We start from the raw sequence: 26099 nt of genomic DNA, 5'->3' as shown, positions 1-26099 counted from the left end.
TCCTCCGCTCCTTGTTTCTGGGTTCTCTGATTGACATGCAGCAGCCTACTTCCCTCAATGATGTCTTTTATGCCCCGTGGTCCTCTGCTCTCTCTGCCTCTCTCATGTTTCCATTTTTAGGATGAATCAATGATATATATTGCCTCTTACTTCCTCGACAAGTCAGAGTTTTCATTCACTTTCTTATGACTGCACAAGCATACAAAATGGGTCGCGTTATGTGCAGAGAATGAACGATAAACTGGAAATAAATAACTGCACTGTACAGTTGGGAAGAAATGGAAACTAACATCTACTCTTTAGTGCTTAAGATTCATAAGTGCTAAAAATGAGTCACAGGTTTATGCATAAGTAAAAGTGTGATCTCCTCCTTTCAGAGATCGCACACAGCTATTTCAGATATGAAATTGGCTGCAAAGTGTGTTTTTTTTTTCTTTGTATTTTTAAATTTAATACCCGGATTGATGGCCATCCCACGCTGCCGCCTCGGAAACCAGGATCTGCATGTAAACAGCACGCGGATAATCACGTTCTGGTTTCTCGCGGCAGCAGGTGCGAGGATCGCTTTCAAGCTCCGCGGATTCTCACGAGTGTTCGCGATGTGAGAATCTGTGGACTGAAGCAAAACCCCAACCAAACAAGCCAGCTGGTTTCCAGTTTTTGCCTTTCGTAGCAAATCGCTCAGACATGCTCATCCTTGGAACAGGGAGAATGCATGATAATAATAATGAGAAGAAGAAGAAGAACGTCTGTGTATGCACCTGAATGAATGTTTCTGTGGGATCCAATGAGGAAAGTTCAAAAAGTCTTCTTGTCTTGTGTCTTTTCAAGCCCTCTGGAGCCCCGGCAGTGGAAATGGAAGCCCTAATCTTGGGCATCATCAATAATATGTAACACAGCACCAATCTTTGTTTTGTATCAAAGACAAAGCACACTGTGCGCTCCTTCGTGGGCTTGGAGGAAATGAACTGCTTCTACTTTCAGCTGGCTCATCACTTCCCTCATAATGATTTTCTGAGTGTTCCCTGTTCAATGCTCTTTTGTTTCCCCCTCTTTGTCTGCATGCACTGGAGTGTTTGTTAATTTCCATTTCTGCCAGCACAGCTTCATGGAGAATACAGCTCCACCTGGCTCACTTCTTAAAAACACCAGTGCACCTTTCTTTTATGGAGATGACCACCAAGATGGTCCACAATGCTGGGGTCACGTGATGCTGGTAATCCAGCTTGTGCCTGAATCAGCTTCTAAGCCTTCACGGTACAGATTAGCAAAGTGGGAGACGGTCTAAGTGCCAGGACTTTCCCAGCTCCACTGTGTCCTGTGATAACCTCAGACCTTACCAGACAAAAAGGTCATGAATTAATACCAAATTTTTATCCTTCAGGGCTAAAGCTGCCATCAAAAGCTAAGATGTGTTCTTTGTCCTTTCACCCGTCCTCCATTCATTCCTGCCGTTCACCTGGCGGCTCCCTCATAACGTCACAGTCTAGTTCTCGATCTCGGACAGTGGACATGTCCTGTTTTACCGACAGGAACGTGTGATTACAAGCGGAGATCCGATGTGAATTTTTACACCCTTTGCACTGCCCATGGTACCAGGATGCATTTCTCCTTGGCACACAAGGACATCTGCACCACAGATGTTAAGTGTGAGCAAACAGGTCATGTCCTATTTGCCCATGAGCCTGGGGGATGCAAACATGCAACTGACTAGCCAGGCACTTCTCCAACTTCTCATCCACACCATCCTGGAAACAAACAAGCTCGCTGTGACGAGACCACAGTGGGCTCATCTGCAAAAATAAACTCAGCACATGTAGTTATGACTCCCTCTTCTCCGTGGATTTAAGCAATTGGCTTTAATGAAATAATATTGCAATGTCTAATGATGGATTCGCACATTTAACGAGCTATTTTTGCTTAATCTGTGTATTCATTTTTCATCCGTGACACCAGATCTGCGCCAGACAAATAGCCGTTGCTAACAAGCCCCCGTCTGTCTCTGCTGAAACTCACCTGCCTCACATGTTAAAAATAGAGCCTTTGTCTTGTTTACGGCCACCGATGTGCATAATTATGAGTCTTTGCGCTCTTCACCTGCACGGCCAGCGATCCCATTACCTCCATGGAAACAATCGAGGGTTCCCCTGTAGGAAGACGTGTGTGACAAACCTCTTCTTTGTGCTGAAATTCATTACCGTGGTTCATATTCAGGACTAATGGCTTGTGTGTGAGCCACCTTTTTACGCCACAGCTGGCTGTCCTAGAGAGGGACTTAAATTACTGCCAAGTGAGACTGATTCATTTATTTAGTGCTGTATTGTAGGAAAATTATACGGGATTGCATGGCGATGCCCATTAAATGTACAATAATGCTGGTGTAACCGCAAATATGATTTATTCTCTAATGTACTAAATATTATTCCACTGAAAGTGGACTGGGTTCATCATGTTTACAGTCTATACATAATGGATTTTTTTCCCATTATTATTATATGAAATACAATTTCATTCAGAAGCATTCTAATTCAGTTTGGTTCAACTGTATTCAGATAACCTCAGTCACAGTTTAGATTGTCTCCAGGTGCTTTACAGACCCAGATCCTGCCTGGCAATCAGGCAGCAGTGGCAGGAAAATCTCTATATACTATTATTGTTTGTCTTGTTCTTGCCCAATGTCTGTGAAATCAAGAAGGATCTGAAAGTCACCACCTGGATTCAACTCAGTAAACGGGTCAGACACACCTGCTGGAGCACCACTGATGGGTCGTTAGCGTTCAGCTGGCAACACCTTATTTAAGACCAGCTGATGCGGCCGCGTCTCAGCTCTTCAACAATCATGTTAAGGGCTCATTCTGTGGTGGAGGAGGAGAAGATGTTGGTGTGTTTGAGAAGAGTCACAGCATTGTCCTGCCTCCACCAGAGGAAACATCTAAGAAACTCCTAAAATAGGCTTAAGAACTGTCCAACCATTCAGAACGGGGAGGATAGTGGGGAACCATCATCTTAGAGGGAGAAATGTGGTCAGAAAACCATCCTGAATAATGGTGACCAGTGGTCACTCAAAGGTTTGGTGGACTCAGAGGGTAGAAGAGCACCAGTAGAACTCAGGACTGTGAGAGTTGGAATATTCCCACGTGCACAATGTGAAGGGGCTGAAGAGCTGTGGAGCCTTCAGAAAAGCAGTAATGAGGGAGGCTGATCAAGAGGCTTCAGTCTGCTGGGGAGCATAAAGACTCTGGAGCAATGGAAGAAGGTCACGGGGTCTGATGGGTCCAGATTGGCCCTGTTCCAGAGTGATGGGGCATCAGGGTAGGAAGAGAGGCAGATGAACCCATGCTCCCATCATGGTGTCTACTGGACCAGCCTGGGGGGCAGAGCTCTGATCTGGGGCTGCTGCAGGTCCTCAGGTCCAGGTTCAGCAACATTCTCTTCCCTGATGATGTGGGCATATTCCAAGATGAGAATTCCAGGATTCCTGGGGCTCAGATAGTGAGAGAGGTTCAGGGATGAGACATTTTCACACATGGACGGGCCCCCAGAGTCCAGACCTCAACCCCCCTGAGAACCTTTGCTCAGAGGTCCAACTCTCCTATCATCACTACAAGATCTGGGTGGGCAATTAATGCAACACTGGGGGGAAATAAAAGTGTGACCTTCCAGAAGCACTGTAATTTGTTTTTTAATGGTATCAAAAACACATTTACTGACATTTTATCCATTTGTTGCCTAATAAACATGAACCTCAATTTAAGTGCTTGTAAAAGAGGTCATTCAAATCTTATTTTTATTATTACTATGCATTTTTTTATTAGATTTTTTTTTGATTCCAGGAAAACCACTGCCGCAGAATTAAGATCCTGGGTGACTGCTACTACTGCGTTTCTGGACTGACCCAACCCAAGACAGACCACGCCCACTGCTGCGTGGAGATGGGTCTGGACATGATCGACACCATAACGTCAGTATTCAGAACGGTGTCCAGTCGGTTCTGCTGCTGGATTATAACCGCAGCCTGCTGAATTTGAACCTGTGTGTGTCCTGCAAAGGTGTAGGAGTGCCATGCTATTTCCTTACTATTTATTACTCACAATATAGATCAACAGACTCGGCTGTCTGTTCCATTTAGTTTGTTTTTTCATCCAAAAAGTTGAACGCTTGAAAGGAGTCATTGTCTGCAGCTCGGATAACCATGTGTGCTGTGATGAATTTTAACGCTGAACATTTGAGCCGGCAGAAGCACAGTTGGTGGAGAGAAAAGGCTTTAACAGAGGGAGAAAATAAGCTCTCACTGAGCCCAACTCAAGTGATCAAGATTAATTTGTCCTTATTACTGTTTAATTGGAAAAAGAGCCACTTTGTTTTGTTCTTTGTTCTATTTTGGGGATTTTTGGAGCAAAGGAGATCATTGTGGAACTGGGCTGTGTGTGTGTGTGTGTGTGTCGGATGCTGTGCAATACTCAAGATCATATATGGAATTTAACTGATCTTTTTAAGTTTGTGCAGCAAAAACCGTTTTGAAGGCAACACAGTTGCGTGTCCCGATAAACCGATTCAGTCTGGCTGCAGCAGATGTGCAGCACTGCTCACCGAGTGTGTTTGTGTTCTTTTTCTGTGCCTGTTTATGCTCCATGTGGACTTACAAACACTCACGTGTTCTGCCCCTGTAGGTCGGTGGCAGAGGCCACGGAGGTCAACCTAAACATGCGCGTGGGCTTGCACACCGGCCGCGTGCTGTGCGGTGTGCTGGGCCTCAGGAAATGGCAGTATGATGTGTGGTCCAACGATGTGACTCTAGCCAACATGATGGAGGCTGGAGGACTACCCGGGTCAGTACCGGACGGTCTGTAGGAGGACCGGACTTCTTGAAACCTGATTGTGTTGATCGGCGATTTCCATAGTCAAGAATTGAAGCTTGAAGCGCCTTTTGCGTAAAGTGTCTGACCTTTTTTAATAAGAGGTTTTGTCACCTCCCCTCCCGTGAAATGTCGATCTCACCTTTGCATCCCACAGGAAGGTCCACATCACCAGATCTACGCTGGAGTGCCTAAATGGAGATTACGAGGTGGAGCCTGGAAACGGTCACGAAAGAAACGCCTTCCTCCAAAAACATGACATCGAAACCTTCTTTATCGTGCCATCTCACCGACGGAAGGTGCTGGATCTCAGTGAATTATAGAAATCACATCATCCTTTAAATACAAACATGAGGTTGACTTGATTTGCTGAGGTCTCGACACATTTGGCATTAACCTGATGCTCCAGCATCCCAGGGGTCTCTACGATGTGCACTGTGCACGGCTTAGTGCACATCTAACAGCTGCAAAGGGGATTCCAGCCTTGCCTCTTGATAACTCTTGAAGGCTTCCTCTGCTTCCTGCTCCAGTTCTTGCAGATTCTCCGACACACTATACACGTTGCACCTATTTGATCCACTTAAGTCTTCTTTTCTTCGATATCTGAGATTTTCTCAATCCTCTTAACAGAGATGAAGGTTAGGCTTCATTAGAAGTTGAGAATATGCTGTTGGGCTTCTGCTATCATTTAAGGACTTTCCTTTTTTTTTTAAAAAATCACAAACTGACCTCAGTTTCTCAAATTTAAAATAGCTCCTTGGCAAAGAAATGAGGCCATCATGCTACTAAAAGGAGCCGGATTCATGAGCTCAGGTGCATTCTGTCCAATGGCCGAGCAAGACGCCCCTTACATAATCTGCATTTCTGTGTGGGGTGCACGACTTAACCCTATTTTCTTTCTTTCTTTTTTTTTTTCCGGTGACAGATATTCCCTGGGCTGATTCTCTCAGACATAAAGCCGGCCAAAAAGATGAAGTTTAAAACAGTGTGCTACTTACTGGTGCAGCTCATGCACTGCAGGAAGATGTTCAAGGCTGAGATTCCCTTCTCCAACGTCATGAACTGCGAGGACGGCGATAAGGTACCAACCCTGTCTGTGCTGACGAGCCGTGAAAAAGGCCAAATCGATTTGGCCACATGTCTGTAGAGGTTGAACTTAGCTGGCCTTATGTGCCTGAGGAGAATGGAGGCTCCTGAGGAGTGTGTGTGTGTGTGTGTGTAGCAGTGTATTTTAATTAGAACGCTGATTCACTATCATCTTCATGTCTCGACCTATTTAAGGTCAACAACGGTTTTGTAATAACTTTGCATTATCCTCTCCCTTGCTGAGTGCATCACATGAAACCTAAGATTAGAGTTTAATATACATTCACCTAATCTCGACCCTACATTCAGGCCACATACACAAGCTGACGCCGGGAATCCGTTTATGCATTCAAGGCACGGGGACAAAAAATATATGTGGGAGGAGGCATGAATGGAGTTTTTCGGTGTGCTGAATGACATGTCCTCTGTGTGGAGCAGCGGGCATCTGCAGGTAACTGTGGTACCTGCAGCAAAACAGGAGGGAGGGACAAGGAAATAAGGTGTGGGAATGGAGAGACATAGACGGGGAGAGAGAGAGAGAGAGAGAGAGGACAGGGAAAATGACATGATGCATGAGTTAACAAACAAGAAAGACCTACAGAAGAGGACGAGTCTGCTGGGCAGGGTGGAGCACAAACACAGGAAATATAGTTGGGTAAGAATTCTGGGAAAATAAATATTTGGACTGACATGGAAGGAGGGTGTAACCAAGGATAGGAAGGAGGAAAAAATAATGTTGATTGTATTTTTGCAGACAGATGATAGAAGACAAAAGATGGAATTAAATAAGGACGGGCAGAAGTAGGAAAAAGAGTGAGCAGAGGTGGTCGATGGGAGGAAACTGCTGAGTTGAGACGTTCAGACAGACTGGGAGAAACGGGGAGCAGAGGTAGCACGAAGGGAGAGAAAACTCACCAGCCAGTGAGTGATTTGTGGGCTGTGAACATCCATCCACTCCGCCATCGCTGCCTCTGCCCCAGTGGCCTCTGTTGATGCTCGTCTTGACTGACAAAGTTGTTCAAACCAGAAAGCCATGAAGTGATGAAGCTAACTGCATTTGTGTTTTACTCTCCTTTGCCTCTAACAGCAGTATGGTGATAAAGCCTGTTTGTTTTTATCCGCCCCACCAGCGGAGGGCCATGCGAACGGCCCCGCAGAAGCTGAGGAACCGCACCAACGCTAACCAGGCCAATCTGATCCAGAGCAGCCCCAGAACCCGGGTCAACCGCTACATCGGGCGGCTGATCGAGGCCCGCCAGACCGAGTCGGACACGGCGGACCTCAACTTCCTCACGCTCATGTACAAGTGCTCTGAGCGGGAGCAGAGGGTGAGGGGATTCTGCAGACACGCACCGTACCAGACAGCCTGAGGGCTGAATGTGTTTGTTCACTCTTGTCCGGTATTACTCAGTACCACCAGGTTCCTGATGAGTACTTCACCAGCGCTGTGGTCCTCTCTCTGATTCTAGCTGCCTTGTTCGGCCTTGTCTATCTTCTCATCATCCCCCAGTACGTACAGCAGATTCTGTTCCTCTTCATTTCTCTCTCTGAAGCCTTCAAACTAACCCCTTTGTCTTCTCTCTGCCATCTTCCCTCTCAGGGGCACAGCAGTACTAGTCCTTCTCGTCTTCTGCATCTGTTTCCTTGTAGCTTGTATCATGTACCTGCATATTGCTAGAGTGCAGGTAATTACAGCGGCAATATTTCATCCTCAAATCACGCGTTAACTTTTGACACCCTGCTAGATTAAACCGAGGGTTAAGATCCTACACCTGAGTCTAATCTCATTATCCTCTCCTAGAGCATCAATTTCCTTCTCTTCACCTAACTCTTCCATTTGCCTGTCTCAGTGTTTTCCCGGCTGCCTGACCATTCAGATACGCACGGCTCTCTGCATCCTCATAGTGCTCTTAATCTACGCTGTGGCCCAGGCCTGTGTGGTAAGTGTGAAGGGCAACATTAAAGAATCATCATCTCCAGAAGGAAATGGAAAAACAGGCTCACATGTCAGGCTACGCCAGGAGAGGCGCTTAGAAGTGAAGAAAGGCATTGAAATTCTTAAAAGAACAAACACAAAACAGGAGGAGGAAAGTTAAAGCACAGCCGTGAAGAAAACCTCCAGACTGAAGAAGTTTAAGGAGGGGAGGGGGGTTGGAGGTCAGCATCGCACTCTCCTTCCACCTGACCTCTCCTGTTTTCCAGGTGGGCTGCATGCCCTGGTTGTGGGGAAGTGCCACCGCCAACAGCTCCATCGTCATCATCGACGTGGACAGCGGCACGAATCGCACCATGAACGAGCTGCCCTGTGACGGCGCCCGCTACGCCTTCCTGTCCTGCGTGGTGGGCACGCTCACGCTGGCGCTCTTCCTGCGCATCTTCTGGCTGCCAAAGATGGCGCTGGTGCTCCTCCTGGGGGTGTTTTATGTCACCGTGCTGGAGCTCAGCGGCTTCCGCAGGAGCGCAGAGTGAGATTCGCGTCCACCGCACACACAAACCGGCGCCAGCTCCGCTGCGTTTGTTGCTTCTGTCAAATCTTGGACCTGCATGAAAACAGCCCACACATTCATCCGCGGCGAGGGCCCCCGTTACCCGTTTCAATTGTGCGCCGTTCCAGGAAAAGATAGGTGGTGATTGAATAATTAACAGAATTTTAGAGGGACATTTATAGCACTGTGAGGGAGTCATCGCTTGTCTACGGCCCACACGCGCGCTTTCATCCATTTTGTAATGCAGCACATGTGCTCATTAGTTCCAAATCAGAGGCCAGAAAGGACAATGTAGGCCGGATGGTGGGAAGAACCCATCAATGAGGAGGCCTGGGTAGTTTAGTCCAGAAACAGGCTTGCTAATCATGCTAATGCTTGAACACCTACATTTGGCCTTTAAAAGATCAATATTGTTTTCTTATCTATTTCTTATTCTTGTAGAATAAGATACAACACTTATATGCTGCACTCATAATATTTCTGATTTTACTTTTCACTGGTCCTGACATCGTGGGGGGTCTATCCCACCCTCGTGTAGTTCCCTGTGTGGTCCGGTTTAATGCTGACTCCTGTGTTGTTCTTTCCCACAGTGGGGGGTCCTTCCACATCCGAGGCTACGAGCCCATCCTGTCTCTGTTGCTCTTTGTCAGCGCCCTGGCCCTCCACTCCAGGCAACTCGACCTCAAACTACGCTTGGACTTCCTATGGGCAGTACAGGTCTGTGCCTGTGTGTTTGGCCTAAGAATCCTTATCTTAACTTTTAGCAGAAATATGTTTAAGTTAGCATAACAAAGCATTTTAAAATAAAAAATGATTTCATCTGCATTTGAAAATTATTTGTGAATGTCTTTTCCGTCCCCTTATTATCTCTTGGAGGATAAACTCACATTAATGTCGTCGGAATATTGAGTTATTTAATCATTTCGTGTCTCTGAGATGGACACGGCCCACGTGTGTGAGGGTTTCTTCTGCCCCCTCGTGGTGAAGGTTGGGAATGCGGTAACAGCTGTGTGTATATTTTTGTTGGTCAGGCTGAAGAAGAGAGAGATGGCATGGAGAAAGTCAAGCTCGACAACAGGAGGATTCTCTTCAATCTTCTGCCTGCACACGTCGCTCAACACTTCCTCTTGTCCAATCCGAGGAACATGGTGAGAACGTGAGAAGCAGGCAGAGGAAAAAACAAAAGGCCTGATTAACAGACTCCCTTTCCCCCATTAGGATCTCTACTACCAGTCCTACTCACAAGTCGGCGTCCTGTTTGCCTCGATCCCAAACTTTAATGATTTCTACATCGAGCTGGACGGCAACAACATGGGAGTGGAGTGCCTGAGGCTGCTGAACGAGATCATCGCAGACTTCGATGAGGTGCTGGAGTGATTCTTTCTCTCTCTCTCTCTCTCTCTCTCTCTCGCTCTCTCTCTCTCTCTCTCTCTCTCTCTCTCTCTCTCTCTCTGGGAACGGGCACAAGCCCCTGGGAGGGTTGCAGCTCTGTGTGTTAACCTGAATGCATGTGTTGCAGCTCATGGATAAGGAATGCTACAAAGATATAGAGAAAATCAAAACTATCGGCAGCACATACATGGCAGCTGTGGGCCTGGTCCCCACCATCGGTACCAAGGTGGAGTCTTTTTTTCCTTTGTTCCTCTGTTTTACTTTGCCCATTTGAATAAAAGGATTTCATTCTTTAACTTCCTTCCCCTCTTCAGGTCAAGAAATCTGTCTACGACCATCTGAGCACCATAGCCGACTACGCCATCGAGATGTTTGACGTCTTGGATGAAATCAACTACCAGTCATACAATGAGTTTGTCTTAAGAGTCGGTGCGTCCCGTCTTATTTTTGAGCCGAAATGAGCCACGTTGTGACCTCGCGACGGGCTTAAATGTATGTTTGTTTGCAGGGATTAACGTGGGTCCGGTGGTGGCGGGAGTCATCGGCGCGAGGCGACCTCAGTACGACATCTGGGGGAACACAGTCAATGTGGCGAGCAGGATGGACAGCACCGGAGTTCCGGGAAAGATACAAGTATGTGACACGACTGCATCTACAGCTGATTTAGCATTGAAAACCTGTAGTGCTGACTCATGAACGCATCACAACGTGTCCGAAAATAGGGGTCACTATAAGGGACACCTATAGGAAACAGTTGTCTATAGTTTTCTAGAGGAAACACATTTCTTTTACTTCTCAGATTTTGTTTTTAAAACTGCCCACAAGGGGCGCTACAAAGGGCGGACTGGTGGAGAAACGGAGCAGGAAGGAATAAATAAATACTTCTCTTAACTGCTATTCCACTAGTTTACTAATTGATCTAAAATAATGTTCCTTTGAGTTTGTTTTATCAGGAACTTTATTTTAAGAGGATTTTTGGTAGCAGATCCTTCAGAGAATTGTAGGATTTGCCTTCACAAGCAACAAAATTCCAGAAAGGGAATGTTTTCACACATGCTAGCTTATTTTAATTGCATCTATAGCTGCAATTCCTTTGCAGTTTGGGATATTTTAGTCACAAAACAGTGTGAAGAGAGAAATAAGAGACCCGCGTCTGTCTTTCTGTCCTGCAGGTGACTGAAGAGGTCAATCGGCTTCTGCACACAAACTATGACCTGGTGTGCAGAGGAAAAGTCAGCGTGAAGGGCAAAGGCGAGATGCTGACCTACTTCCTGGAAGGGAAGGTTCAGGGCGTGGGCACCGTGACCACATCTTCAGTGGTTCGTTCCGCCAGCCTGGCACGCCGGATCCACTCCTGCGGCAAAACCAGCGTCCCGACCAATCTGGGCAGCATCTCCTCCGTCCACGCCAGCGCGGGCAGCAGCCCGCTGACCCACGCTGCCAGCAGCAGCAACAGCCAAGCGACGTGCCTGCCCTCATCCTGCGTCCCCGTGGTGGCCGAAGAAGACGAGGAGGATGAGGAGGACAACTTCGAGGTGACAGCGATCAAGATCGAGGCAGCGGTCGCAGATGTAGCAGTGTAGGACGAACACAGAGCGCACTGAAAGGTGGGACCTGTTGATCCTCAGCCAGGAACGGATTCAACGAGCATCCGGAGAAATGGCGATATGACACAGACAATCAGAACCACCCGAACCAGTCACCATTTCTTTACCCCATGATTCGATCCGTGGTGTTCCGGGGTTTCCTCCCACCCGTCTTTCTTTAAAACACGCTGTCACTGTCCTGAGTATGCCAAGGACACATTACATTACCAACCGTGATTCTTTCTTCTTCTTCTTCTTCTTCTTTTCCTGGTGTAAGTAAGCCTGCATGTGTGTGCTCGTGAGCGTGTGCATGCATGTGTGGTTCAACTCTTAACAGAACAGCACAAATGTTACAGTTGCCAGCTCGTGACGAGTTGACGGCCATAGCAACTCTTATTAAGGGAAAACCAAAGTATTGAGCTTTCTATGGGTTTAGTTTCATCATCTCTGTTGCCTCACCGTACATACGGCAGCAGGTTGGATACATTTGACCTCTGGAACTCCTCCTTCCTTAAATGGTGTCTTTTTGAAGCCTAGAGGGATAAAATAAGGGTTGCTGGAGACAGTCTTATATTATTTGGATAAACTGGATGGATCACATGCTACATTAATGGAATGCACACAAACTCAACAGGTGGACAGTTTAGTCTTTCTCAACGCGCCATCTAACGGGAAAACGCCACCAAATCTTTACATTTAAGTTCCTATTCCAGAACAACTGAAGTCAGTTTTTCCTCTAGGGGAAAAAAGAGCTTTACCACATTTCAAACATGGGAAGCGCTTCATATATCCTTCTAGCCTAAATCTTCACTGTATAGAACCTTCACTTGATCTGCAAAAGTGTAAATACATCATGTTTATTGCCTTACTCAATAAGCTTAAAGTGATTGCAACCTGCCTTTTTAGATATATTCACTTTGATATGCAGATCATACTTTTTGTAAATAGCCAAAATCTGTAAACTTTGTCGTATCATGTACAGTGTAAAGTTGGGTTATTGAATATTTTGTAATAAAGACAATATTGGTGTATAAAAACGGTCACTTTTTCTTATGAATAATGTGTTTAGCTACTGAGTTGTGAAAGGAGTGGGTGTCTGGGATTGTGTTTTAGTGTGAAAATGAAACTTTAGCTTTTTTTTTAGTACACATGGGCCATGTGAGACCTGTAAACGGGAAGCCCAATATTTACATTCTGTCCCCAGCACCTCGAGCGTGGGTGAGCACAGCACAGAATCTGATCAGCGGGTAGCAAATAGAGCCTTTTTTATGGGCGGTGTTGCTTGTTAGTTAGAGTCTATAAAAATTCATTTCTCACACCTGAGTTTATGACTCTTAGAATAACAGTCTTCACGCTGCACAGGATAATCTGGCGTGGGGGGGTGGGGGGGGGGGGGGTTGAGGAGTTCTCCCAGAGCACTGATGTTGTCCGGGGTTCGTTCAGTCTATGAAGGGGCTGAAACTCTAACTCCACATTCCACATTGCGCAATCCTACTGCCTTGGTATAATCAGGCTGAAAGAGGAAGAAAATGTAGTGAAACCCTCACATTTTTTTAGGATTCTGAAAGCAATGACAAAAATCTGTCTATTTTATTACATCAATTACTTTTCTATAGAATTTTAGAACAGAAATGTACAATGGATTGTTTATTCTACACAAAAAGCACTCCATTATTTGTTATTGTTTTCTTCTCCCCTGATATATTTAATCATTATTATTAATAATACTATTAGTATTAATATTATTATTAGTATTATTATTATTGTTCCAAATGCGCCTCCCCCTGCTGGCCATTAAATTAACTGCATGTATCACAGACGTGAAGACGAGTTTTATGGGTTTGTTTTTTTTCATATTTCTACTAAATGTGAATGTGATTCTGCAGCCAAACCGCAACAGGGCCAATTTCACCCATCAACTGAACTTGAAACACCTTCATTTCTTGAACATTTCCACATTTCCACCCAACTCTTCTGCTCTTACTGGTCACCTGCTGCTAATTGCTCCACAGCTGATTGGAGCAAACAATCAGCAGGAGCTACAGCTGCCTCCCACATACGGCTCAATGGAGATTCAGCAGCAACATGTAAGTTTTATACACAACAATAAAACATTTTACATCCCTCCGCTTCATTGTTGTGTTTGTGTAAAGAGGCCACACCTGGAGCCCATAAAGGAGGAGGTGGAGGATGAAGGTGAAAGTGAAACGGAAGAAAAGGAGGATGAAGATTTTCAAAAGTCGGTAGAAGATGACGAAGACGATGAGCTGACTGTACTCAGACCAAAGAGAACGTCTCGTTCCTGCAGTCAGACTTTCCCCCAAGTGCACTTAAACAGGAGCCAGCAGGAGGAGACCAGGCAGCTCTTCTCATCAAATTGGAACATCAGCGCCCCCCCAAAAAGATCCTTACAGCTCTCCAAGATCAGGCGGCAAAAGCGTGCAACACCCAAACCATCAGCGAGGAGGCGGACGACCAGGAGAAGACGGCAGAAGGACCCTTACGTGAGTTCCTCACACCAGCCACCTCAGATACTCGCATTTGGATTAAGAAATCCTTTTTTTTTGTTGTTGTTGCTTCTCTCCACCGAAGGAGGATCCGTTTCCTGAGTGGCTGGTAGACGTGATGATCAACATAGAAGAAGCAAAAAGTCACCCACTGGTGGTCGAGTAGACCAGATTACAGAGGATACTGTCCCTTTAGTGTGGCGGCAATGACTTCAGCCTTCAGGCACAGACCAGAAAACAACTGTAGTTTGTTTTTCCAGTGTTTGTTTGTGTCTTTTTTATTTTTATTATTATCAGTTCCTGTAGAATCCGAAATACAGACAATAAAATATACAAAAAGAAAAGATTTAAACCCAGAAAGAATGGTGGCGTGCGTGCAACTGACGTGGAGACGGTGAATATGGTGAAAAATACTACAGCCAAAAAAGTAACCCGTCCTCTTTGAGACAAACATGTTGTGGTTCCAGTAGGACAATCCATAAATTTGATGTTACGCAATGAGGGGAATGCTCTCCTTATCTGTCTGCCTGATAAGAAGAACCTTCATAAAGGCGGCTAAAGGGACAGATGGGGCTTAAGTTAACAATGTCAGGGTGAATCCCGTCACCGTTACTTTGCAAAATAGGTGGTGATCAGCCGCCGTCACCCTCAGTTTTTAGACTCTTCCGTCAGCATCACAGAGCCGTTTTAAGTCTTCAGGGTTCTTTTTGTGGACGCTATTCAGCGCCGCGCTGTTGTAAACAGCTAAACTCGTATAGCTGTTGTCATAACCTCAGAGGTAAAGGAGATCATTAAATTGGTCATCCAAAAACAGGGTTGTTTTGTTGTGCAGCTGCTTCATGACCCAAAGTCAATATTGACAACAGACCCCGTGAACCTGGATCTGCGCACGTCGAGCGGGATCACGCACTGTTTTTTGTGGCTGTGACAAATATTTTATGTGTGTGGGCAGTGTGTCAATCATTAACACACCTGGGGGCCGGATCTCCATATATATGGACCCCTGCTGCAGAGCAGAGAGATCCATTTAGAAGGAAAAGTACTGAAGCACAGAGGAGAGATTTACCTGGAGATGTCTGGATTATATGAGAGGGTAGTGGCAGTGGCAGCGGTGGTGTCTGTGGCCGTGGTCAGGTCGTCCCCGGTGGTGGGGCCGGAGCCCATCCGCTGCGCCCCCTGCTCGCAGGAGACGCTCAGCAGCTGCCCGGCCGTCCCGGCGGAGTGTACGCAGGTGCTGAGGGAGCCAGGATGTGGCTGCTGCATGGCCTGCGCTCTGGAGAAGGGCGCGTCCTGCGGGGTGCACACCGCCCACTGTGGCGAGGGGCTCCGCTGCACCCCCAGACCCGATGAAGCCAGACCTCTGCACGCGCTGACCAGGGGACAGGGGGTCTGCACCGAGGACTCAGCCCGAGGTAGGGTCGACGCCGATCGTCCCGAAAGAACAAAGGTGATTAAAATTAACGCGATGTCTTTATGCACAGAGGATGACGGTTCGGTGCAGTACCTCTTGAGTCTGAACCTTCCTGCGGACCACCAGGACACAGCTGAGGGTCAGGAGAGCATCAAGGCCAAGCTGAACGCAGTCCGCAACAAACTGGTCCGACAGGTGAGCGAAAATGACCCCCGGCTTCCATCGAAGGCACACCTGTCTGTCGATGTGGCTTTAGGGACATTTACAGTTAACACTGGGATGGTGATGATGCGTTTGTGGACACTTCTCACCGTTGGATTTTCCCACAGGGTCCCTGTCACACTGAGCTGCACGCGGCTCTCGACACGATCACCAGCTCTCAGCAGACACTGGGAGAGAAATTTACAACTTTTTACCTCCCGAACTGTGACAAACACGGCTACTACAAGGCAAAACAGGTACCAGCACCTCAGACTGAATACTGTGGACAAAATATTGTACTTTAAAGTGCACAGTTCCTACTCGGGAGACCACGCTTTAAAGCACCGTAGCGTAAACAGACAAGCTGGCCACAAATTCCCCTTTGTATTCAATGCAGTTGTAATATTCAGTGTTTGGGTTTCTTAAATATTTTTAAAATGACAACACTAAATGCAGAGCGCTTTCCTCACGTATTAGAGGTGATAGAACAATCTTGGCCTCCCCAGTGATGCCAAATCCTGCAGCGGTGGAGCAAAACACGCTCACATTCCGCCTTTGTTTTCCAGTGTGAGTCATCTCTGGTCGGACCACCGGCTCGCTGCTGGTGCGTCTCCTCCTGGAACGGGAAGAAGATCCCAGGATCGGGCGACCTGCTCGGGGACTCGGACTGTGATCAGGAAATCGCCCATTAAAGAACAAAGAGATCCCTTAATGTGATGAAATGGCGCGAGCGAACACGTGGGGGGGGCGGCTCATGTTGCTTGTATCTATCAACACTTATTTATTCAGAGTATGTGAAGTCTCGCATGAACCGTTTGACATGTTTAGATTCAGTTTCAGAAGGTTTCCTATTTTTAGAGACGGTAAATAGGGCAACACTGTATACATTTGTGTTTGACTAAATAACTCCACCACTCAGAACCACATGTCCGCAGCTCTGCCAGGCCCTGTTCAGCATCGCTCGCTCTCTCTTTTTTTTTCCCTTTCATTCAAAAGTGGAGCCGTGCACAGCCGCTCATTCATTTGACATGTTGACACTGAATGTATCTCCATTGGTGTTTCCTCAATGGGCATCGGGGGAAATACTTAAAACGCCACAAGTATGCGCATTGTGGCCTCGCACAAACATATCAGGACTCATCCAAACCGCCGAGAGGTTTGGGCTGGGTCGCTCTGCATTTGTCTACCTCGACTCCTCACTGCAGGTCCACGGGTTTTGGCAGCTGGTTGCTGGCATGTCTCTCAATTTATGGACCTTTATTTATCTGTTTTGATCTATTTTTGCCTGTGTTTGAGTATTTATGACTCGTGTGTTGATGCTTTTGCTTGTTGTCATGCTGGCAGGCTGTGTACAAATGCTGCTATCCCTTTATTTTTGTGACATATTCTGCTTCCCTTGTCCCATTAAAACAATCCTATCAAACCATCAGCTCTGTTTCTGTTGCCACAAACAGGGGAGGGTGAAGACACCGTGGTTTTATACTGCCTTTATTAAGCAAAAATAGAGCTCTAAGGGTTGCATTGTAAATGCAAAACAGCATATTTTCCTTAAAACACGGCAAGAGGTGACGACGGTCACACAGAGAGCAAAGATAACAGTTTGTGGCCTTTAACCCAAATATTCAGCTTATGTAAAGTGACAACAACAGGACAGATTACAGAAGTGACTTCCCGTGCCTACAGATCAAGCATGGAATCTTTAGATGGACTGTAGGTAATTGGCCCTCCGAACTCCCCGGGGAGCTGGAAGCAGGGAACAAAACACAAGTCTTAACAAAGAGACATATAGTAAGGCACCGCATGCTTCCTCTGAAACATACATTCACACAAACATTAACGGTTGTCATGACAGCACACAAGAAAAGGAACCGCACACTAGTTCCGATTACACGTCTCAAGCCTGTACACGTGTGCAACGCTGTTTATTTGTGCGTAACTTAAGAGCAACAAGTACGAATGACTGTTTTCTTTTGTGGAGCTCTATGTATATCCTCTCCTCTGACGTTGTCCTTTTTAGGCCAGGGACAGAAAACGGCGTATGAGCAGTGCGTCCATCGCAGATAAGCTCACGCCGAAGTCCTTTTTCCTTCTTTTGCTTTTGCCCTGCCTCAGAAAAAAAGGTCCCGCGGGCAACGGACAGAAATAGCAAACATCCATATATCGGCCGAGCCATCTCGTGACCTCTCTACCAATATCCGCAGTGTCTCGGTTTGTTTACAATTCTTCTTGCGCACCATCTCAGCCTCCCACCCTCCGTCCTGCTTCGCTCCTATTGGGTCTCGGAGTTGTAGTACTGGGCGTCTCCTCGCTCCTTCCCGTCGAAACCTGGCAGGGGCTGCCCGTATTTGTCCACGCACCAGCAGAAGCCCCGCTTTCTGCCTTTGGATGGACGACACTGAAAGCGAAGGGAGAGACAGGAGGTGAAGGACGCAGTCAAGTGAGATGAATATGGAGCTTTACGGTTAATAAGCCATTTTACTCAATGAGGTGGAACCGCAATAGTTAAGAGGTATTAATGGTCAAATGTTGCTGAGTCGACGCAGCCTTGGCTATCCAACACACTGTGGTATTTTGAGCTGCTTTTATGGTCTACCTCTGTTACACACACACACACACATATAGAGACATTTAAGGTAGGGTAGAAACCTGGTAAAATATTTGCTTAGTCCCATTTGTGAACAAATGAGTACCGAGATCTATTTTCAGAAGCCGGTGGCCAGTACGAATCATCTGTTGCTGATTATACCCCACAGCTCCAAATTATGGGTACTACAAATGACTTACAGAGTCTGTGGAGCTACCCAAGGGCTGTTATTTTACTGCCAATTTTACCAAAGGTCAACCTCCTCTCCAGTAAAACATGCACACATTCATTTCAAGGGCCAAAGCAACCGTGCTGCTGCCTCGCAGAGCTCATCGGGAAGGGACGCGTCTCTGTTCGCCTCGGCGTCCGCGCTAATCTGAGCTGCGGCGGGAGGCTCGGGAAGTACACGGTGTTGCGCTGCGAGTCCGTTCCAAATAAAGAGAATGGCGCTGGCCTTGTGAGGCTCCTTGCGAGATGATTGCGGGTCAAGGAGAAGACTTTCATTAAGCAGGAGGGACTGCGATGGTATAAGTAAAAGCCGCCTTGGTGATGCAGTGGCACGGGAGCAGTAAGTGCCTCCATATGAACGCATCAGAACCGCTCATTTATTACAACCTGATCGTGGGTGAAGCATTCGAGCGCAGGCATGGCTGCGGCTCTATTTCTGTGCACGTTCCTCCAAAAGTCCAGCAATTATGGGGGGAGCGCGTCGGGTGCCCGCGGTCACCTTGACGTCTGTCTCCCTGGGAGGGTTACTGTTAAACAGCCAACCGTGCCAGCTGTTAACCCCACTGGGGTTTGGGCCCTGCGGTTCCCGTCTCCAGAGCCAGTGGCTAGGGTCTACCTCACTGGTGCGGTGGGGCGATGATGAGGCTCTAATAACTAGCAAAGAATACAGGAGGATAGCTGCAGATCTGTAATTGCCCTCCAGGAGACTGAAGGTTTGAATCACTGGGCTCCACGGTCCTTATTTAATGCAAGATGTTCCAAAACAAAGCTGAGTGGCGTCTGCTCTCCAGTGAAAGTGATGTGCGAGTCTGTATTGTGGCGTGTTGTGCTTGAGAATGTGGCACGTTTACCTGCTTTTTCTTGTAAAAGCCTTTCTTGTCACAGTTTGGTATGCGGAATCCTCTGGGGTTGAGAATGTCTGTAATCTTGAGGCCGCTGAGAATGCTCTCGATCTCTCTCCGACAGGGACCCTGCCAGTGAAGAGGAGAGGAGCACAGGTCTATAAAACTCTCACACGTTAATGACCACCATGCTCTGCATGTCAAATATCGCTACGAGCAACGAGTTACTGTCAGGGAAATGTTGGAGCCTTAGAAAAAACCTTCGACATCAACAGTTACCAAAGTTTTTAATGCATCTTTGCAAACAATCTGCCTGGAAGAGCAGAATCAACAGCGTAGCAGGTTAAAGGATCGAGGACGCGTGTCACAGCCAGCAGCATCATCGACGCGTGGACAAATGTTTGCATAATTCCTCTTATTCCCAGAAGAGGGAGACAAAAATTCCACAAGTGGAAACACCTGCTTTGCTGCCAATTACTGAACAGCATCCCGTGAAATTTTTTCCTGGGAAAAAAACACCTCGATTGTTGAGTCTGACGACCCAAAGCCTCTCGGCCAAACCAACCAAAAGTGCCTGATGCACCTTCAATAAAGATGCTAAGAAAGCACACCCTGCCGCGCTGTAATACCGAAACAATGGCAGTTAGAATATAAAGGCGCTAAGCAATTTAGTGGGTTGCCAAAGCTGCTTAGTACTCCTGCACTATACACAAAGGATGGGATAAAGCCAATTCAAAGAGTTCTGCAGATTAGCCAAAAAGCTAATCCTGAAGTCCAAGTACTCTAGTTACTAATCAAAGCAGCCAGTCAAAGCCCATTCCTGGTGTGTGCTCACTTCTCTGACCAAAGAGGAGATCAAAATAGCAACAGGGCTTCCAACAGGCACTCGTATAGGCCAATCCATCATTTGTTGGCTCCCTGTACACCCGGCACGCGGACGCCTTGTGGCCAAACAACCGCCTGACCCGGGTCAGCCACATGGCCATCGTACCCGCTCGCTGCCATGCCATTCTTGCCAACCGTCAGTACCGCTAACCAAAACATTTTATCACCCGCAGGGGGAGAAAAACACCATAACACAGAGGAAGATGAGAAAAACATTCCTTCGGCGCGCAGAAAATATTGGTTGCAGAACTTACATAATCAGGCTCCTGTTTGGTCTCTACAGAGAAGTTTTGTTGGTCGGTAATGAGCGGTCCCGGGAGCTCCTCCATTTTAAAGCTCTGGATTCTCTTCTGCTCCCGTCTGAGGACGTCTGACTTGGCAGAGGGGAGAAAGGGGTTAAGTGGAGGTCTTGGGGATCCCATGGGTCTGTGGGTGCTGTCTGGGGTTTGAAGGCCTGAGCTGGTGGAATTCCTCTCCTCGTCTTGAGTCTCAATATTCTCTGCTAAAGTTTGAGAATACGAGTTTATTCACCAAACAGTAGATTTAGACTTGCATGCTAATTGCTGAGATGATAAAGATAAAAAAAATGTAATCAGATATTTGCCATCACTTGATTCCACTTGTTTTTCGTTTGCTCTTAAGTGCTAAAGAGCTACAGAATATCATCCAAATATTCATTTAAAATAGCACCGAGCCGCACCGAACTTCTTTTTAAACTGTCAAACATCCCTTGTTTCATAGCCCGCATGCTGTTTCAAAACGTGGAATCGGCATTCTAGCTCGTCAAACCGCCCGTTTTGTGGAAAGTGCGCGTAAAACGCGCGAAGCGGACGTGACTTACCTGGAAGTTCATTGACTGGAGCTGTCGGTCTGGGTGTGAGTCGTTTATTGGTTGCGTTGACGCAGATCCCCCGTCCCTCCAGCAGAGCCTGCAGAGGTTTCGTCTCGCCGGGCTGATGTTGGCAAGTCAGCCCGGAGCCGCATCTGCTGGTGTAGACGCCGCACGGCTGACCGAAGCGCAGCGCGCAGGTCAGGCAGCAGCCGCAGCCCGGTTCCCGGACCTTTTCCACACAGTCCTTAGGTAGAGGCTTGCACAAAAGACGGGCTCCGGCGTCACACGGCTCGCATTTGATAACGGGTCCGACCGCACCTGACCGGCGGGTGAAAGATGCCAGGACGAAAGTCATGCAGAGTGCGCGAAAACAGGGATCCATCGCGGCGTGTGAGCGCGTCAAGTGAGGAAGAGCTCTCCGGAGGTGACTTTTCACTGGGCAGCGTCTCTCTCATTCACATCAAACCATTGGACACACAAACATCTCAATATATAGACCCCCGTGACTCTAGTCACACCCCCGAGTAGCTTGTGGTCTCATTTACTGCGTATTCCTGAGTGGGGCAAAAATCGGAACACTGAGATACTTTTGCAGACAAGTTTTTCTATCGCAGCGAATTAATTTCAGCCAACACTTTTTTTTTTTTTTTTTAAACACTGACTACATTTTAATACAGGCTGATTCCTGATTCAATCCCCCACGCACTCTTTGATACGGACGTGCATAACAACAGACACTAAGCAATTATTATTTTTTTTAATGTTTTTGTGCGTCGTTGAGGAAAAGCTCCAATAGGTATGTCTGGTTCAATCACGGTGGTGGGGGCACCGCAGCCTCCCTCCCTCCCCCCTCTCTCTCACTCTCTCTCTCTCTCTCTCTCTCTCTCTCTCGTGCGCGCACTGCAGCTTTATTTTAATCGACTCTATCAAAACTGAATTGTTTTGGGAGCCATTAAAAGTTCCACCTGTAACATTCTTCTCCCGCACTTCGGACTCTGGAGAACTCACCGGTCCGTCTCTTGCACCCGCACCAGCCATCTCTCCACTGCTCTCAGTCCAAATTGCAGCTGCTGATCCGGACTCAAAGCCTGGACGCGTCGGTTCTGTCCCGGCTCCTGTCCGGGCTATGAGCACAAAAAAGGCTCCCAGAACCTTTTAATTGAACCGAGTTCATTTATTTATTGCGCATTGTTGTTAGCAACCACGGTTGAAAGGGTAAAGTATAAATACACTTTAGCTGGCCAGAGTGTGTCTCCCCTTTGAGAACACCACCCTATAGAGAAACCCTATAGGGTTATGGGTGAGCCAGCCTTTGATTGCACCGCTGGTTTAAATTTACATTTTCAAAACAAGCCTCCAGCAGTACATTTTCATTTTTGGATAAACTGCTCTGTTAAGTGGCTTCATTTGCTGTATGTGTGTTCTTTCCCCCTTGGCCCGTGTGTGTGTATGTGTGTGTGATTAATGGTTTTGTGCACATGTGGGCCGTTTGCATATATGTGTGATCTGTGGCCAAGAAACTGTTGCACATGACCCCCAGTGACCCGGTGGATGGTTTAAGCCTGAGCTGTGGCCGATGTCAGCAGCACATGATTATTCCAGAACCTCAGACAGATATGCATCGGTCCGCAGCTCGCTAACGGCTGTCTTTGGAGAAAAGATGTGCATTAAATAGTTTGCCAGTTTGTAAGTAGACTTGCATCATGAAGTCTTCCTGTTAGTCCTTCGACTCTCCATGAAGACAATGAGGGACAGCATATTTAATCTACACTGCACTGTGAGCGTTTTAGCTTTTAGCCTTTAGCCAGTTCGTTCAGATTCTGTTGCACCACTAACGTTCTGGCCAGATATGGGATCATGTGTCCGACAGCATCCCACTCACAGTAGCTGGGCGCTTTAGTGCAGCCTGGATAGGCTCCTGTTGGAGATGCTTCAGTGGCCTGAAGCCCTGAGCTACTGCCTGATGTGACTGAGTCAGCCTGACTGGTTCACCAAGGTGCAACACGTTCATGGATCAGCATGCCTCACACAGGCACAGGTGTGTGTGTGTGTGTGTGTTTTAAGGGTCAGTGATGTTAAAGAGGTGTGAATAAAGCTGAATAAAGCTTGATGGGCATCACCGTCTCTTGTGGATCGAGTCAGAAGTCAGATCAGCTGGCGTTCACCTCCAGAACCACTTTAAGTCAAAACATGCAGAAAATCATCCACCTGTGCATAAAAGAGGCTGACCTGCACCTCTGGTATTTGCTTTGCTCCAGCCTGCAGCTCAGATACCTGTCCCCACACATACTGTACGCCAGTGTTCTCTCAACTTAATGTCAGAATGTTTGACATAGTTGTTGCCATTTTTTTTTTCTGTCCGTGCTGCGGAGTTAAAATAAAGACACATACCACACATGTAAGTGAGAAAATTCCCCGGTAATTACATCTGCAGCATTTTTAGCTATGAATTGGTTGCAGATGAGGACGAGTGAGAGAGAGAATACGCTGGCACAGTCCGCCCAACAAAAGAATAACAACAGGAGAGGCGAGGTGCGCCGCTCCTCTTTGCTTTTGAATTTTCTTGGAAGCGAGAGTCGAATCGGTGGCCAACAAGCCCTGGCGTACTGCCGCCTGTTAACAGACAGGCCTACAGCAGAGCCGTGCTCGGTGGAATGCCAAACATTTGTTTCATAAGCTGAAAAAAAAAGGGGGGCCTGCTGATTTTTCCTCCCTCTCCTCTGCTCAGAGCTCTGTGGAAGAGGGACACTCAGCCACCTGTGCATTTTCAGCATAGCAGAGGAGAGCGCCGGGCTCTGGGAGGCATGTGCTGGGGGGACGGCGTCCCGCAGAGCAGCCACTCAATAAAGGCCCCGCACCAGGAATTCCACTGACGTTACTGTACATGTGTTTAACATCACCTGGTTTATGGCGGTTTAAAGATCGAAATCCCGACCCGGAACGATTTTCCGCTGTTTTAAGATGACCGGGGAAAAATCGGATGAGCTCACCTGCGGCGCGCGTGGGGGGGGCGGCAGGTGTGCGGATGCAGACCGCAGAAGGTCAGCAAGGTGACGCAAAGAAATGGGAAAAATGTGCCTCTCACACAGCATCCGCAGGTCGTTCCGGCATCAACACGTCATATTTACATCCACGGTTTTAATACATTTAATCTCTACAGGATGTGTGTGTGTGTGTGTGTGTGGGTGTGTGTGTGTGTGTCCGTGCTCCTCACACATCCTCATTTATGCCTGGAATTTGGGGTGACCCTAGTGTGTCTGTGTGCATATTTGGGATCAACTGAAGCTGTTTTGGGAAAAGAGGCAGGATTGATGTAGAAATGAGGTCGCCTGTGATCATGTGACACGCCTGTATGGTCACCATCCATGATCATGTGACACGCCTGTATGGTCACCATCCATGATCATGTGACACGCCTGTATGGTCACCATCCATGATCATGTGACACGCCTGTATGGTCACCATCCATTCGTAAAGAACGAGCTGCTCTCAAAGGCCTGGAAGACTAATATGATCATTTTCCTACCACTTTGATTTTGCCCCCCCCCCCCCCCCCCCCCCGACCCCCTTTTTGACAGTTTGATGGTTATTACATGTGTTTTGAATGGCAAAAAGGATAAAAAGCCAAGGGGCCAAAGGTCACCTTTCATCTAAATCCGGGGTTGGTTCATTATTTTTTGGAGTGGCCTGCTAGGAGAGCTGTCGTGGTCCCTGTTCCTGGAGCCTCGGCCCCTGAGGCTCACCAAGGCCGTAATTAGGCTGGAGAGAACTCTGCCTGGTGGGTTCCACAGTGCACGGGGGGGGGGCTGCAAATGGTGCTGCTCACTGTGGGCCCCTGAATCCCCCTAAACAGCATCACTTCCTGTGTGTATTTCTCTTCTCTGTCTCCTATTGGGCTTTTTCACTGGTGTTGATGCTTGTTTGTACATCCCTCCCTCCCTCCCTCCCTCCGCCACTTTATCGATCCATCCATCTATCTTCCAGTAGCCTTCACAAGCTCCCTCTGAGGGTCATGGTCCTGGGTCTAATCCCAGAGGTCATTGGGTCAGAGGTGGGGTGGGGGGTCACACCCTGGACAGGCTGCCTGTCCATCACATGTCAATCATCCCCCAATTCTGGCACATGTAAATATAAATGTACAGTGATATCTACTATTATTTGGGACTTGAACATCCTTCAGTTCAGCTCCTCTACGACCCTTCAGTTGTTGAGAAATTCACTTATTTAAGATAATTAAGACCTTACAAATGCGACAAAAGGAGTTATTGAATGGACAGTAGGTTTAAAAGTAGATTAAAAATGCAGTATATGACAGAAACATCAAAAAGTGCCCCTGTGACACACATTTTTGGGTGAATCCCTGACCAGGGTGCTGTCTAGACCTGAGCTCCACCACCACTGTAACGTGCTGTGAATGTCCTCCATTAATCTCCGAAGAGGAGGAAAATAGAAATGAATGGGAGCCTCAAATTGTGCAGCCATCCAAGAACTCACTTTCTATTTTTGTACCCCAGCCTCTATTCTGCCCCAGAGGGGCAAGAGATGAGCCGTGCCTCACTAATTAAGTGGCTGAGGAAGGAGGAGGAGAATGAGTCCCATCAACCTGGTAAACGGGGCCTTTCACCTCAACATTATGCACAAAGTGGCGCTTGATTGGCCTTAGTGAGAACAGGCCTTTTTCAAATGGGTGAAGCTGCATTGAAAGGCTGTTTGTGAAGACACACACTGTATCTGACAGGCTTAATTACGCTCCGTTATGGGTCCCTGCTCAGGTCAGGGGAGTCAACACAATAGCAGTGGGCTGAAATGTTAGCAGGGCTCACCGGCAACTACCAGGATTACAATCAGGAATAAGCACAAATCTTTTTTTTTTTTTTTTATACTTTTTTACGTCATCAATTTGTTTTAGCTCCATTTCCATCACATTTTACTGCATCAGTGCGTGAAATATCATGTTTCTGACCCCCCCTCACTCGATTGCGTTGCTCACATCCCAGGACTTCCCCTAAATTCCTAAATAACAGTGGTAGACGCGTCTGTGGGCTCGGTGCAGCCGTCGCACCTGGACCTCCACTTCCTTCCTGCCCTCCCCGGGAATTCTTCACTTTCACCACCTGCAGAGGGACAGAGGTGAGCGGAGGAGGAGGAGGGGGGAGGAAGAGGGGTCTGAATTATTACAGCGTTCCTCTCTGCAACTTTATTC

The 26099-nt window shown here is 47.3% G+C and overlaps 3 protein-coding genes across 7 annotated transcripts in view; 2 read left to right on the top strand and 1 right to left on the bottom strand.

Annotated features, from left to right (window-relative positions):
• LOC101074661 (adenylate cyclase type 1) overlaps positions 1–12443 on the top strand; it is a 21560-nt gene extending 9117 nt beyond the window's left edge. For 2 of the 3 annotated variants that reach the window (XM_003975302.3, XM_029830996.1), the window contains 16 exons: positions 3834–3961; positions 4671–4829; positions 5014–5155; positions 5782–5937; positions 7073–7270; positions 7354–7451; positions 7543–7627; positions 7793–7882; positions 8145–8407; positions 9019–9145; positions 9460–9576; positions 9647–9793; positions 9948–10046; positions 10135–10249; positions 10329–10453; positions 10993–12443. In XM_003975302.3, coding sequence (XP_003975351.2) covers positions 3834–3961; positions 4671–4829; positions 5014–5155; positions 5782–5937; positions 7073–7270; positions 7354–7451; positions 7543–7627; positions 7793–7882; positions 8145–8407; positions 9019–9145; positions 9460–9576; positions 9647–9793; positions 9948–10046; positions 10135–10249; positions 10329–10453; positions 10993–11403 — 2460 coding nt within the window. In that variant the 3' untranslated portion in view covers positions 11404–12443. The remainder of the gene's footprint in view (positions 1–3833; positions 3962–4670; positions 4830–5013; positions 5156–5781; positions 5938–7072; positions 7271–7353; positions 7452–7542; positions 7628–7792; positions 7883–8144; positions 8408–9018; positions 9146–9459; positions 9577–9646; positions 9794–9947; positions 10047–10134; positions 10250–10328; positions 10454–10992) is intronic. The other variant, XM_029830995.1, reaches the window with a different exon arrangement.
• Positions 12444–13366: 923 nt separating this feature from the next.
• igfbp1b (insulin-like growth factor binding protein 1b) lies at positions 13367–16949 on the top strand. Of its 2 annotated transcripts, XM_029831037.1 has the most exons (5): positions 13367–13493; positions 13560–13910; positions 13999–15519; positions 15654–15782; positions 16092–16949. In XM_029831037.1, the coding sequence occupies exons 3-5, from the start codon at positions 14986–14988 to the stop codon at positions 16215–16217; spliced, it is 789 nt and encodes a 262-aa protein (XP_029686897.1). In that variant the 5' UTR covers positions 13367–13493; positions 13560–13910; positions 13999–14985; the 3' UTR covers positions 16218–16949. The 2 variants fall into 2 exon arrangements, with proteins under 2 accessions (XP_029686897.1, XP_029686898.1); XM_029831038.1 differs by lacking the exons at positions 13367–13493; positions 13560–13910 and having other exon boundaries at positions 14730–15325; positions 15395–15519; positions 16092–16946.
• Positions 16810–21422, bottom strand: LOC101075107 (insulin-like growth factor binding protein 3). 2 transcript variants are annotated; one of them, XM_003975304.3, is made up of 4 exons: positions 20906–21422; positions 20319–20566; positions 19189–19308; positions 16810–17920 (listed from the first exon to the last, which is right to left on the bottom strand). In XM_003975304.3, exons 1-4 carry the CDS (start codon positions 21276–21278, stop codon positions 17795–17797), a joined length of 867 nt encoding a protein of 288 aa, XP_003975353.1. In that variant the 5' UTR covers positions 21279–21422; the 3' UTR covers positions 16810–17794. The 2 variants fall into 2 exon arrangements, with proteins under 2 accessions (XP_003975353.1, XP_011614426.1); XM_011616124.2 differs by having other exon boundaries at positions 20319–20434; positions 20906–21417.
• Between the last annotated feature and the right edge of the window lie 4677 nt (positions 21423–26099).

This window comes from Takifugu rubripes, chromosome 22 (assembly GCF_901000725.2).
Source record: "Takifugu rubripes chromosome 22, fTakRub1.2, whole genome shotgun sequence".
Classification (NCBI taxonomy): domain Eukaryota; kingdom Metazoa; phylum Chordata; class Actinopteri; order Tetraodontiformes; family Tetraodontidae; genus Takifugu; species Takifugu rubripes.
This window is presented reverse-complemented; position numbering and strand designations above follow the sequence as displayed.

Coding starts and splice junctions, on each gene's coding strand:
- igfbp1b (XM_029831037.1), top strand. CDS start 14,986: ATGTCTGGATTATATGAGAGGGTAGTGGCAGTGGCAGCGGTGGTGTCT. Junction 15,520..15,653: donor GCAACAAACTGGTCCGACAG/GTGAGCGAAAAT, acceptor ATTTTCCCACAG/GGTCCCTGTCACACTGAGCT. Junction 15,783..16,091: donor GCTACTACAAGGCAAAACAG/GTACCAGCACCT, acceptor TTTGTTTTCCAG/TGTGAGTCATCTCTGGTCGG.
- LOC101075107 (XM_003975304.3), bottom strand. CDS start 21,278: ATGGATCCCTGTTTTCGCGCACTCTGCATGACTTTCGTCCTGGCATCT. Junction 20,567..20,905: donor TCCAGTCAATGAACTTCCAG/GTAAGTCACGTC, acceptor CTCAAACTTTAG/CAGAGAATATTGAGACTCAA. Junction 19,309..20,318: donor CCAAACAGGAGCCTGATTAT/GTAAGTTCTGCA, acceptor CTTCACTGGCAG/GGTCCCTGTCGGAGAGAGAT.